We start from the raw sequence: 15,156 nt of genomic DNA, 5'->3' as shown, positions 1-15,156 counted from the left end.
GTCATTAAAACTGCAAATTCAAGAGCTCCCAAGAATTGGCTATATGATGAATCACCACTGTGAATCATCACTTGGTGGGCAATTTATAGTGTTTGAGAAAGCTGCAGATAATTCTTTAAATCCCAGCAGAGACTGATCAGAAAGTGCAAAGTTGTTAAAATGAAACGCTCACAGACACTGTTGTTTAATTACTAAACACGCACGACCGGAAATAAAACGACAAACACAATGGAGTGCAATGCAAACATAATAAAACAGTCAGGCACACGTTTGATCGCCACGCGTGTTTGTGCACGGGCTGTGCGATTGTTGACGTTGTCGTGAGCGTGTGTTTACCCACTAGTCCCGTAGCGGCACGCGGCGAGTGCGTGGTATTCTCAAAGAATTGTTCAGCCATGCCAATGCATCAACGGAGCCTCCAGCGGTGACTAGGATCACAAATCGGCCCTGTGTGTGTGCGTGTGTGTGTGTTTTTGTCGTACTGTACGTGTCGTCCCGATTTGGTTCAACAGTAGGTCACTTGCTGGTCATCCATCTGCATGTCATCAGTTAAATGTCACTGCTACCACAAACTTGCAAGCAGATGCGGCCACTGTTTTTTTCCTAAAATTGAATTGTAATCTATAATTGCTGTGGCCGTTTATCCTCATTGCTGAAGCCGTCGTCTCCTCCACTCGTCTCCCCCCTCCTTTCCTCATTTTCGCTTCCATCCGTTCTTCCTCACTTCCATCTTTCTGCTTCACTTTCCTCTTTTGTCCTCCCTCCCTCTTTTGCCATTACCTCATCCACTCAACCTCTACTTGCTCCTTCGTGCCTCCATCAGCTCCTGTCTTTCTCCACCTCTTTTCTTTCATATTTTTCAGTCCCTTCATCCCTCCCATGCCTCGCTTTTCTTGCCCCATTTGTTCCACCTTTTCCTCATCCCTCCATTATCCTCTTTAGCCCTACATCCTTGTCTGTCCCCATGTCCCTGTATTAGATATTCCCCTTCACAACCTCTTCCCTGCTCCCAATCTCTCGCTCTCTCCCCTCCTTCGGCTCACTCTCTCCGTCACCTGAGGTAGACAGTTCTGTCAGGAGTTGGCCTTATTTACCGCCTCTCTTCGCTCCTGTTTACATTATCGATCGGCAGGGTTGCTTTAGTTCCACCATACATCAACATCCCCACACTCCCCACCCCAGTGTTACGGCTGCTGGCTCACATTACTCTGAAACACAGAGTGGAGGAGATGGTAGGGAGAGAGGAGGAGGTGGTGGTGGTGTGGAGATGGAAAGCTAGCGAAGCATGTTAGGATGTGCGAGGGATTTATGTTTGAAGGAAAGAGTGTGGTGGATAGTGCGTTATGGAGCGTATGTGAGTGCGCGTGTGAGGAGCAGTGTTAAAAAGACAAATTGGATATGTCTTCTGAAAGTGTGTGTGACTGACAGTAAGAGAGTGTGCGTGTATTTAACATTCAGAACCATACACAATCGCCTTCTGTGAGTGCATTTAGTTTCGCTAACAGATGAGGGATTTTGAATCCTCTGTCTGTTAATTTAAAAACGGGCACGTCTGAAAGATGCAAAAGAATGTGGAAAATAAAACATTGTATCCATTCAAAAACAAACATTAACATGACACGTCAACAGTCGCCTGGGAACTAGCTGTGGACGGGAGTGTCTACCACTTATACAATCACATGAAACACTGAGTACATCTTTACTGCTCTCATACAAATTAAACGGTTAAGCAGCAGCCAGCTACTGTTAATCAAATGCACTTGATTAACTGATCATCAGCAGGTGTAACCATCTCCATAAAAGCAGAGGTTTTGGCAGTTTTTGGCAAGCAGCAATCTGAAAAGGGTGTCCATCATTCTACAGTGAGAACAATTTTTCACTAGTGGAAAACAAGACAGTGGTCAATCTTCCAAGCAGTGGACATCCCAGCAAATTCAAGTTTAGATGATGCAACAAAGAGCAAATAAAATCAAAAGCTACATCTCAGACTCTCCAAACTTCAGTTAGTATGTTCAATGTTAAACTCAATGACAGTACAATCAGAAAGAGACTGAACAAGTTTGGTTTGTTTGGAAGGGATGTCAGGATAAAACCTCTTCTCTCTAAAATGTGCATGGCAGCACAGCTTGGGTTTGCAAAGCTGCATCTTAAGACGAAGACGACTTCTCAGGACCTCTGGAACGATGTCCTCTGGACAGACAAGACCAAGGTGGAGATCTCTGGACATAATGCATAGCACTACCTTTGGCAAAAGCTAAACTCTGCATATTTGGGCTTGTTTTGCAGTCACAGAAGGCTATTTGTTAACAGCTAAATCATCTGAAACTGGTTCATGCAGTGGGACAATGATACATGGCACAGCTGCAAACCTCAATGAAAGGAAACAACCTTGTAAAGAAGAATGGAAAAACATTACTTCGTGATGCAAAAGACTGATAAAAAACGATTTTCTTAAGTTACTGCAGGAGGCATTTATAAGCTACTGAATTAGAAGTTCTACGTAGGTTTTCTCAGGACTGTGAAAACCTTATTTTTCATGTGACTTTATCCAATTACTTAATCCTATTTGTCCCTTGAGGATTTAATGGCCAATTTGAGGTCCCTGTGCCATTTCTTGGCCACACGTTGTGCCTCATCTTTGCCAACTCATCCTTCACACGTCACTTTTGCGCTTCCAGGTTTCCAGGTTGTCCATCTTAACAAACTCTTTGGGATGCAGTTTCTTCCTCTCCAGCTGCACTTGCTGATAAAGCTGTGTAATTAGGTTTCCTACACACTGAAGCCCCTCACCTGTTATTCAGACTGGCGCCATGAGTGTTGTATATCAACACACGTCACTCGAGCATAGGAGGTGTTAACAAATATGTCAAGCTTGTCTTCGTAGCTGCTAGAAAAGATGGTAGCAAAAACTTCAAGCTGCCTGAAAAAGATCCACTGATTGCCTTTTAGTTTATGTGCTGTGCTTTGATAGAGATAAAATATAAAAAACAGCTCCAGAACAACAGCAGTGCTCGCATACTTTTGTGCAACAGTGAAATGATCTGTATTATTGAACTGCACTACTAAATAAACAGTTATTTTCTTCAGTGAACTGAGCATAACATGCATGTTAGCAACAATAAGAAGAGCAGTCTGAGACAGCATTCCTTTGCCAAGGCTAAAAAAAATCCCCCCCACATCCTCCACGTATGGAGTTCCTGGATCCACAAGTATATATTTTTTGAGAACATCAAGATGTCTCCAAATTTTCCTTTCTCCAGACTGATATATGATGAAAAACGTCCAATTTACCCTCAAAATAGTAGAGAATCCTTCCTTCATCAGAATAATTATCCAGACTGACTTCAAAAGTTAATTACTTCTAACACTTAATTTATACTTCTGCAGTGAATATATGAAGATCCTACGCCAGGGTCAACATTTATATCTGTGCAGGCTGCATCAATAGCAACGGTTGCTTACATTTCTAGAGAGGAGCACGCCAGGTCACACCTTAGGTTGCTTCAGAAAGATCTGTGGTTAGAATGTACCTGAAACACTGATTTATTACAGAAGTATACATTCACTGGTAGTTGGTCCAGTTCCCACCTGTGATAAAAATTTTTTTATGTGAATCCATCCCCAACTTTTTTCCAGATCACAGAATAAAAAAAAACAATCATACAGCCACCTCGGTTTAGATCCAAGTTACAGTCAAAACATAATCATGAGCTGTGATTTACTGTATGCTCAGATATATTACAATTATGCACAGTTGCTACAGTAACAGTAAAGACTAGATTTTATTCAGAATAATGAGTAGATGCAATCAAATTACTCCCACCTCATCAGATAAGTTTTGCTTTTTTGTGTTTTTTTTAGTTTGGCTCTGTTGATTAATGAGGGAGAAACTTGCTGATTCTGCACAAACATTTTTCCCGTCTACCCAACATCAGCCGTCGCTGTAGCGTCTGCATACAGTGCGAAAAAATGGATGTAACAGCCGCATTTTATCATCTTGCTAGTGGTTAAATTTCTCTAAACTGTCATTACAAGAACATGCACACACGCTGAGCGTGTAACACGTTAGTTTATGATATGTAAAGAAGAAATTTAACACTGCCTGCAGATGAATGTTAGGCATGCAATGTGAATTAATGGCTGTCATTACCCTGTGGCTACGCATTCCAGTGACGTATTGTGTGTTTGCTTCGGTGGGTCTTAGGTTACTCTCCCACACAAAGAGGGGAATTGCAACCCACTGTTAAACAGATGTGCAGCTCTTTGATTTTCACTCAGCAGAGATTACTTACAAAGGTTCTGGGCAGCATCCTACCGTATATCAGACAATAAAAAAGCTTTTCTGTGCAATGGTTGTAGCCAGTTGTCAAGTAATATACTGTACAGTCAGTATGCAGTTTCACTAGATATCCAGACCTCTCTCGTCTTATCCCTTCCCTCTTCCCCTTTCTTACAGAAATGTGTGAGGAAACAGTTCATTAAATCTCCAGCCCATTTTCAGTGTTTTCCTCACAAAGGAATTAGTTTGTTTAGCAGGTAGGTGCACTGGTTTTTCCCAGTCTATTAGGTGTCTTTACACAATACGATGCCAACTTTAGACTTTTCAAAGTTTTATGAGAATTCATTTCAAACATTTTAAGCTACTGTGTTCACAGACAGAATGACACACATACAAACCCTAGTTAATACATAACCGCTTTGGTTTAGGTAATTAAAGGACACATTTTTTTTCATCGTGTTTTGGGCTACAGCTCCATAGGGCTCCATTCATTCATGAGCACCCACGATGCAGCCGGAAGCTCAGAAAGTGGAAGTTTTCCTAATTAGAAATCACATAATTATATGCATCTACTGTGACGTGAATAACACAAACAAAAATCTGAAATATTTGTTTTTATTGTTGGCCTTGAGCCAGGCATTGATGATTAACATAGTTTCACTGTAAAATCTTTATTTGTTAAGGAGCCAGTAACCACAGTGGTCAGTGGATAAAAAAAAAAGAAAACACTTCTTTATGAATGCAACTGGTTTGAAATACAAATGCTGTCTTTAAGAGAACAATATTTAATCAGTGCTGCATCTGAAACCGTCTCCAAAGTCGGAGATGGTTTCAGCAGGCTCCTCTTGTTGCAAAGCGCCAATGTTCCTGCGGTTTTATCTCATTTTCCGTCCGAGAATACTGTAGCGCTTATCAGATCAATTAGAATACGATGCTAAGAAGCTACTTTCATCAAAATGTAAAAACACAATTCTGTCTGACCTAATTATAATACAAGAGCCTTTTCCCCTCCCCGCAGATGGCACCGAGGCGCTTTTATGAAACATACCGCTTTACTTATTTTATAAAGGCGCTGTCACACCGTGGAATCTTTTTGCTAAAACAATAATAAAGTGACAGAACAACATAATGAAATGAAACGGCACAGACAGGTAGGATGGGAAGCGGGGAGTAACACGGGAGAAGAAAAGCTAAATAAATTTTGCATGCGTCTTGCAAATTCAGCCTGCAAAGATGCAGCGGGAGACTGTGTGTGTGTGTGTGTGCCTGCTCTCTCTCATAAGTGGGCGTTACACTGGCATAAGCCTTAAGAGAACTTGACTGAGTGCCATCCGGTGACACCCGCTTTTCTTTTTGTCTACAGTTCCAGCTTTTTTCCTGCTTATTGCCATCACCCTCCTCTTTTTTTGGCTTTGTCTCTTGCCTCTATCCCCTCCCCTTCTCTCCTCCTGTGGCCTCACACCATTCTTACCTGGGAGGCCACGAGTCGCTGCTTCTGCTTTTCATACTTAACAGCCACCCATTCGTCCATCTTTTTACCTCCCCTCCCCTTTCACTCCCTCTTCTCATACCTCCATCTGTCCCTCGCCTTTCTTTATCTGCCTTTAAAGCAGGAGGCAGGAAAAAGGCTAGCGGGTCCTTTGTGTGCCCGGCCTCAGTTTGTGCTCAGCCAAGCAGACACAGCTCTTAAATCCAGGCCTGGGTTTTTGGCACAATAGGAAGGCTCAGGTCTTGTAAAAGGCCCTATGGTTCTCCCTGTCTCTTTCCACCTTTCCCTGAAAAAGACAGAGGGGCGGTTATTCTAAACAGGAGGACGAGAGTGTATGGAAAAGGGGGAACAAGATGCAGATGCTTAAAGGAGCGGACATAATTCTCTTCATCAAAGTGCAGCAGCAAAGATGTTCTTTACTCTTTTCACTCCCACTATCCAACTTCCCTTCCCCGAGCCAAGCAACACTGGAGCCTTATTTTTTTCCCTTCCCTTATTCTCCTTCAAGGCAAATGAATTAACTGAATGAATTAACACCAAGGCGGCTGCTGCTGTGATCATCATCATCGCGTTCCTCCTCATCAGCAGCAGTTTTGACGGAGCTTTTTAACACCTATAAGGATCGCACTGCTGACACTGAGGCAGGAAGAAGCAAAGATGTCGACAACCTTATCAGGAAAAGCAAAAAAGAGAGGAGAAAAAAAACCCTCATCAAGTAGCAAGGTATCACAGTCAGGCTGCTACAGTCTTTAGCCCAGAGCCTTGTCAAGTCTCTTGGCACTACTAAAGAAACCTTACTGCTGATGATGATAGGAACAGTGGAGGGGGAGGTGAGATGTGGAGGAGAAAGCAAAGGCGGAGGGAGGACGAAAAGAAGAACCAAATTTAGGAGTGAGGAAAAAGGGGGGAAAGAGGAAGGGTGAAAAGGTATAAAGGTGAGAAAGAAGATGAGAAGAGCGCAGGGAAACAAGGTGTTTAAGTTGTTGATCACGACGGGGGAGAAGCACCGCATCTTCAAAGAAAGAGAAACAGACAGGGCAACATTTGAAGCAAGAAGATGGAGGTCTGAGAGGAGAAGAAGAGGGGGAGTCCGGGAGAGCTGCAGTGAGGATTTTAATTAGCGGTAATTGGCCACCGAGGGAACAGAAATTGGGAGACGGGAGGCAGGAAGAGAAGAGAGGGGTGCATAACAGCCAGTTTTTGACAGAGTGATATCTCTCTTGCTTTATGCCTCTCTATTTCCTTCAGTCCTTTTTCTGTCTGATCTTTTCCAGATCCATCTCGCTCTCCCTCCATCTTTTTCCACCTCCAACTGTGCGATTCCCACTTTCCCCAAACAGTATCTTTTACTTTCAGCCAATTTCCCCAAAACACAAGACAATATACTGTGCTGTATTTGGCACACGAGACACCAGAAAGTAATATCTGCAAGTAATACTAAAAAGTTTACCACGGTTTACTGAGGCGCAGGATACATTAAAAGTGTTATTTGGGGGGAGGGGCTGGGATCTAGAAAAAAAAAAGTGCGATAAATATGTGTAGGACCTACATTTAAAATGAGCCGTTCTGTGATTAACTTGGTGCAAATTCAGGCTCATATTTACAAATGTATGTTAATAGTGTTTCCACAGGAAGTAGTTGCACCTGTACAAGTTGCAATAAGTTTCACAACTCGACCCTTAAAAATCTAAAGCTGTAGCAGATTTCAATTTGGCAGACAACTCCTTTGAGGTTGTCTCCTTATGAAGTCCTGGACCAATTTAAGCTCTCCCATTCTGGCCGTTTCCAATTGTGCATTTGCAGTGCACACTCCAGCAACCCTTGAACTTTCATTTTGGGGTGGAGAAGCAAGCCACAGCGAGCTACACTGCCTTCAGGTTTGAACACTGTAAGAGTCTGCCTTGTAGCTAGAAAAGCATTTAGTTTCACCTGTAATGATTCTACACATGAAGATTGGATAAATTGATGAGTGGTTGCTGGAGATGCTGGCTGTCACCTGTTGAAATCAGGTGCATCTACCTCCTTGTGATTGCTTTGGTTGCTAGGAGATTACCAAATTGCCCATGTTTGCATGGAAGATGGTGACCTGTCTGCAAATACTCACTAGCTTGAGATATACTGGAAAAAATTGCCTTTTAAGTAGAAGTTGTTCTTTATCACCACACATTTTAAAAAGACACAACTTTTAGTTTCAGGGAAACGCTCTACATTTCTAGTTAAAGTCACACTTTTCTTAGTTTTACTTCCACTTCGTGGGTAGTTGGCAAGCATCTGCTAAGTACAGGTGACTGAAGCCATCTGCTAGTGCTTGTGTTGGAGGTTACTGACAACAGCCAGCAGTCTCCAGTAAACATTCACCCACTGTCAGAGAAGACACATTTTTCCCCAGTGATCAGTTGTTTCTAAACCTGTGCACCTGAGGCCTTACATTGGTACTAGCTCTAGCCTGCTGGACCCAAACAGCTGCTAAACAGTTACAGTTTAACAGGTAGTAAAGATGCATCTTTCCACAATAAACACGATAGTTTTAGCCTTAATTGTAACTTCAGGTCAGCTCATCTTGAAATAATCTTGATGCTCTGGACCTACTGGAGTGAAAATAAGAAATACAGTTTTACATTTTTAGCTTGTTTTCTGAAATAATTACTTATTGGACATTTACACTGCTTCAACTGATCTCAAAGGAAAACAGGACTGTCAGGTATTAGCTGTGATAGCATGGCACTTACCACTGAGATCTGGGAACACAGAAACATTGCTGAAAACAGATACAAGTGGGAAACAAACAGAAGCTGCCGTTTTATCTAGAAGTACAACTCAAAGTGAGTTCAACTGAAAAATGTAGGAGGCCACTGCAGATAAGTATGCTGTGCTCAGACTGATGTTTACAGGTAGGTAAAAGGCGCTGATATTACTCTTCACCTGCACAGCTGTTTGCTTTCAACCTGGGTCATTAAACTATTTGGTGATTTTCCACAGTCTGACATTTTTATATATTTTTCCCCTTTCAAATTGTATTACTCTGCTGCCCAGACTGCGCTACATTACATTCACAGAAAGCTATTAGGCAGTAGAGCTGGCTGCTTGTTGTCTTTATTTGGAGTCTTGTTTTGTAATTTCATAATCATCCAGATCTTAACTCCAAATGTCAAAAATGTTTATTTTATTAATCTGCAAAGGTTTAAGAGTGGTTCTGTAAAAACCCTCCACTTTACCAGATAATCTGGGCTGAACATCGGTGTCTGTGAGTCTCAGAGCAGTTTTCTCCTCCAAACGTTGACAGGAGTGAATCAGGGTTAAATGTGCCCAAAACCCCTGCTGTCTGAGCCTCTAGCTCTCTTTATTGACATCACTAAAGCCAAGGGGTGCTTTTTCTAACGGGGAAGTTGCCAGTTGTGTTATCTTTTGACCCACCCTCCTGCACCTTCTGTCCCCAGTGCTGTATCTCTGTGTGTTTAGCAGTGGGAGTAGAGCTGGCTGGGGAACAAGTTAGCAGGGTTACAGCTGTGTTTATCGGTACACAGGTGAGCTCAGGGCCATGAGTCGCCCAGACAACACGCTGGCCCAGGCTCCCTTGTCTGGCAACTGCAAAAATAAATAAATAAATAAATAGAAGAAAAAGGCAAAAGAAAAAAGAGAGGAAAAAAAAAACATTTGCACACACCTACACATGTGCAGAAGCATCTTACAGCATCTAACGGGCTCACAAGTGAGCAGCGCACACAAACAGGAGGCTCCTCTCCTAATCGAGTCCTAATTACAGTGGCTCATATGCCTCAAAGCTGACAGTTTCTGATTTAACTGCCTTTACATTTTGGCTGAGATTTGACTCCGACCTGGGCCAGCTGTCATTTATCAGCTTCCCCGAATTGCACGCAACTGTTGCTAAACAGCAGCAGTAGTGTGGCGTGCACTCTGGGTGTTGCTAGGTTACGATACCAGGCTGCTGATGGCTAAGTGGCTGCGGGATCATCGATGGACACTCTGCATAGAGGGCTGACAGCAGGTCTTCTGGACCATTTGGCAACTTGTGAGTCAGATGCTCTTGAAATCCCACATCTGGTGGCAAGCCCATACAAATCAAGATCAAAGTGCTGCCTTTGAGACCGAGCCCATCTCTCAACCTTTCTGCCTGTCTCCTGTCGAGTTTCATTTTCATTTCTCTCTCTTCAGCTGTTCCTCTGCCTTCACGCATTCCTCTGCCTGCTTTGTCATCCCTCCTTTGCTTTCCCTCTGTTGTTGCTGTCTTGACTCGCTCGCCCTCCTGCTGAGAGGTAATCAAGCCCTGTTGTGAGTGTTTAAGCATTGGAGCAGACGCACGTTGAATTATTCTCAGGACTTAATATTTTGTCTGGGAGGGGAGAACCAGCCTCCTTACCACATGCTGGGTAAAGGCCACGCACACATAAGTGCAACACCGAGAAGTTGTGTGTGTGGATGTGCGCGCACACACACACACCCACACATGGTTAGTCAGTCAGTGAGTCAGAAAGTTGTCAGTCACACAGATCTCATGCTGACAGAGTTACAGGTACCAGACTGATAGGACCTGACAGGCAGACCCCACCGCATGCAAGGATATACTGCACTGGCACAGCGTATCCACCAACACATGAGCGAATGCAGCCTGTGAAACAGGCTGTATGACTAAGTACAGGAGAGCAAAACAAATGCACACAATTGCACATAAATATGCACTCATAAAAAAACCCAGTGACAAGCAGCCAAGCATCCGCTAACACGCACACAAAAATGACAGCTAACATCCTCAAAGTTAAACAAGTGAACCAACAAAGGAGAACAGACAATGTAAGAACTCATCTCCCCCTAATTCCCTTCAGTCTTCAGCTCCTCTCACATCTCTCCTCTACGCCGCTTCATTTATTTCTTCCTCTCTCCAACTCTTTCCTTATCTATCTTTCCTACTCCTGCGCTCCATTCTGCCTTGAGCTCGCCTTTATCAGCGCTTCTTCTCCTTTTTTCCCCCCTCTCTTCTTTCCTTTTCTCTGCCACTGTGAACTTAAACTCTCAGTAGAACCAGAAGCTGATATCACACAGCCTCAGTGCTGCTTTAATCTCACTCGGAAAAAAAACACCGACGCGCGCTCACACCTGGGTGGCCGTTATAATGCTCAAAGCTTGGCTACTGCATTATTTCCATACCTATTAGTGTCATGCTCCTTTGCAGCTCCACACCCTCAGATGTCTTTCATTTCTTCCCCTACCTCAATCTAAATTGCCTCAAGTGATGTCATCACTATAAGACAGTTTATCAGATTTTCCTCAGCTCACTCCTGAGCCACAAACACATCCAACCTTCTCTCCATATTTAGCAGTAGTCCCCCAAAGCTGTGAACAGACTGTGATAAAAATCAACGGAGTTCTCCTTTAAAATATCCCATTTAGAATAATGAAGGTATTACAGTTACCTCTCTTTGCCACACTTTTAGTTTTTGTCATCTTTTGCATAAACCTTTAGCACTATAGTCCCACGCAGAGCTGATATTAGCCAATTAGTTGCCAATCTGAGTTTCACTTGTGGTTTTTTGGTGTTTCAAGCAGTTAAGCTGATAAAGATGCAAGACTGGTAAAGATGCAGGACTCTAAAAAGAACAGGTGAGCCAACCAATCAATTATGTAACTAGAAAACAGCTAAATGAATGTTTGTCCATAGTGGCCGGTAAACCTCTTGACATTTGTGCTTTAAGCGCAGCGTCTTAACGGAGAACAAAGTGGCCCAAAAACACTCCTTGATCTAAAGCCAGAAGAAGGTAAATATGTTTGGCTTTGAGGCAAAAAGCCCAATTATTAGCTGAGCAATGCTAACACACTAAACGTGCACTAAACCGAGAAATAATCCATCAATTTTTTTTGCCATTTTTAACATTCAAGGCTGTGATTTGATCAGGCAAGAATATTAGAGAGAGATTATTGGAGATCACCTGAATCGCCTGGGTTTTTCAGCGAGCCAATAACTCTATATCAAATTACCCTGCTCCGCCTCGCAGAAATGTAACCAGACAGAAAGATACGAGCAACTGTGACTGGTCCTCTTGGTAATGATGCACTGTGTATGCATGTAAATTGATCTGTGCAAAGAAATGTTCTCTTGTGAAACAACATGTAATATTTCATGTGTTTATTGTACAGTATGTGGTTATATCTAAATGCACGCAGTAGCCTGAAACGTGTACAGTATAGTATATATCTTCAATGTTTGAAGATGCTGTTGACCACCGATCAACAAACTTTTTCTATATTTTTTTTTAGTAAAAACGTCCATAAAATGATCTTTAATTTAGCAAGATTTATTCTTGTCCCTTAACTATATGTCTGTTTTCTTATTGTCTTCTCTGTTATGCTAATAATTTCATCTCAGTAAGACCTCAGTAGACACATCAGCTGAAGGCCAGATGCGTCTCTCAGGTCCTGTGTCAGGACTTTCTTAAGAACATGACTTTCAGATACTTTTCATCTGCTGTGGATATTTTTTTTTTTTAGACCTGACACTTCTTTTGTCCTCCACTTGTCCATTTTTCCTCATTTTATAAGGACACATTCTGAGATATGCCACGTTTTCAGTTAATAGCTCTTGGGAATCACCTTGTTGGTGCAAAAACATTATTTTATGTCTGTCAAGCTGTTTTATTGTCTGCATTATTCCTCAAATTCAACTAAAGAAATGGGAACAAATTATGCTTTTTTTGACAGGCTGCTTGTAACAAAGTGCCTAAAGATACCATTTAAAATGGTCTGTCATATGTAGACAACGCGTAAGATAGGTGCTCCTTTTTTATGCTTGAATGGTTTATGGGTCAATTTGGTTTACCAAAAAAGCAAAAATTCCCATGAAAAAAAAAATTAGTGGTGAAAAAGTGTAAAAATACTTTGAAAGAACTTCAGAAAGCCCAGAGAAACAGAGAAAGTCTGGCTCCTTGGAAGGAAAATTTAAAGAAAGGGGTGGTGTGGCTCAAGACTTTTGCACAGTACCGTACTTCAAGCTATCACAAAAAAGCTCGTCTAAGACAGTTCAGGCTGTGTTGACGATCAAGCTTGTTAAAATTATAGAAACTCAGATTTTTGGCTTATATACTGTATCCCCACAAAGGTTTGCTTAAAATATAAAGATATTAGGACTGGCTCCAAACTTTAAGGGAGTATTTTTATAGCAAAAAAAATAACACAAATAAATATATTATAGTTAGAGGCTTATTTATGTCCCAATAACTGTGTTTTTCAGGGTTTTTAAAATAAAATTAAATGGCTAAAATAAAATAAAGTGACTGTCAGCTTTTGTGATTTATGTAAATGCAGAGTTCTGATCTCCTACTTAATTAAATGTCTTGTAGATATGAAGAAAGTTGGAGGAGAATATCTAGAAAAGTGCCTCCTGTCATGTTGACCCTACAGTTTCATCACATTACACAAGCAGCAGTGGAGTGCCACTTAATAATTGAGTTCCATTTACTCTGCTATAAATGGAACTCAGTGATACATCCGAGTTTGTGCTGCTGCTCGGGTTTGAGGTAAAGAGGGGAAACTGAGCTACTTTAAGACCTCTCTAAGAGAAAAAATGCACAAGTTATTTAAACGAATTCGTTAAAAGGGGAAATTGTTGATATTAAGACAGCACCAATTCCTTATTAAAAGCCATTTTTTAAATTCATGAAGCAGTTTAACCTTCGTTTTTCTAGAAAGACTCAACAGTGCAACTCTTTTTCCACATCGTCCTGCATCCCTGTTACACTTTCCCACACATTTACACCTGTAAGCTGTCCAGCAGAAACACATGGAAGCAGCCTCACCGGAGCTGCTAGAAGTTACACAAACACTTTATACTCACACTTTGCAGGAAGGCGGTAGCCGCAGGTAATCTTGGCCTCTCCTGTCTTACAGCCGTTGAGCGAAGCACACTCCTTTTTTAGCATGGGACCAGCAGCGCGGTGGATCGCTCCGTCCACTGGAAAGGAGACGACAGGAGATTTTAAAAAGTTGGCCTACTTATGTGAATCCCCTGCAATCTCACTAATTACAGCAGCCAGAGTGTGGTTTGAAGTCCAGCAGACACTTTTACTGGAGTCGAGGCTTAGTGCTAAAAGGACCTGGATAATTTTGGTATTAGCGGTGAACGCTTGAATTTCCAGGCTTCTGCAGGTTACTAACTTTTCACCCCTAATCCTGCTTGCATCTGTCTCTCTACATGTCAGTCTATTTAATGGATTTTAAGGCTATTGCCTTCCTTAATTACTTGATTTAATGTGTTATTAAGGACTCAGCTGACTTTGACTTTTTGGGCAATTACTCTTTATTAATTAAATTTTCATAAATCTACATAATATTCATAAATGTGTATCTGTCTTTGATCCCCACCACATCTAAAGACCGTGACTGTGTTCATTTCCAGGAGGGCAATGATGCGGCTGAAGCAATTTTACAGCTGTGCCAATTACATTTTCAGACAGAATCTATGCACCCCTTGCAGTCAGACTTATTTCTTCAAAGTTCATTTTGATACAGTTTTATTATTATGATTTTGCAGCATTATGAAAGCGAGAAAGAAGAATTTAATGCGTCTAATTCACACTTCAAGGGAAAAAAGCACTAAAAATATCAAACTTCAACAAATGAGCTTTTAAAATCATGTAAAACAATAATCCATCCACAGAGACACTATAACAGTAACCGTAATAACGTAGGTTTTCTGTGATTTGATTGACTCATTGATCACTGATCAGCTGGGGTGAAGAGGAGGAATAAGCTGGAGGTCCAACCAAGTCTTCCAGAAATTACATTTACATATTCCCATTTTTCAGCATTCAGGTTCTTCTGTGGCGTTTTTACATTTCTTTTATCAACATATTGTGAAACATTTTGGGACATTGTGGCTCACGGGCTTTAGCTTAACAGCCGAGGCCAACAGAGCACCCACGGGTGGTTTTTAATGAATCAAAACACCATGTTCGCTGAAAACATATTTCATTTATTTGAATAATGATGACTAATGCTATTCTATGCTTTCTAATGATTTTGGGAAAGATCACGATTATCCTTAGATAAAAGTCAAGAGTGAAGAAAACCTCAGGAAATGCTCACCTAATTTACTGACTATAAATCACTTCATTATTTTTTACCAAAAATTTTAAAATATAGTTGTCCCAAACCTTGTGATACATAACTGTACCCAAGTCAGTACTTTGAGGTGCGTAGGCATGGTCAGGTCAATCCAGTGAAGTTCAAAGCGAGCATCAGAATGAGGAAGAAAGGTGATTAAAGTGACTTTGAACGTTGGTGCCAGACGTGCTGCCCCAAATATTTCAGAAACTGTTGCTCTACTGGGATTTTCACACAGATCCCTCTCTAGTGTTTACAGAAAATATTGTTTTTTTTA

At 41.6% G+C, this 15,156-nt stretch overlaps 1 protein-coding gene across 3 annotated transcripts in view; it reads right to left on the bottom strand.

The window, feature by feature from the left end:
- The window catches only part of macrod1 (mono-ADP ribosylhydrolase 1), a 142,406-nt gene that overhangs the window by 34,128 nt on the left and 93,122 nt on the right, over positions 1 to 15,156 (bottom strand). For all 3 annotated transcript variants that reach the window (XR_311452.2, XM_005723074.2, XM_005723073.2), the window contains exon 5: positions 13,612 to 13,728. Coding sequence is in view for 2 of the 3 variants with exons in the window: in XM_005723074.2 (XP_005723131.1) it covers positions 13,612 to 13,728 (117 nt within the window). In the remaining variant the exon portion in view is untranslated. The remainder of the gene's footprint in view (positions 1 to 13,611; positions 13,729 to 15,156) is intronic.

Source organism: Pundamilia nyererei, unplaced genomic scaffold (genome assembly GCF_000239375.1).
Source record: "Pundamilia nyererei isolate P.nyererei 1_Seehausen unplaced genomic scaffold, PunNye1.0 scaffold00008, whole genome shotgun sequence".
Lineage (NCBI taxonomy): Eukaryota > Metazoa > Chordata > Actinopteri > Cichliformes > Cichlidae > Pundamilia > Pundamilia nyererei.
Note: the sequence above shows the minus strand (reverse complement) of the source record. Positions and strands in the feature narration are given on the sequence as shown.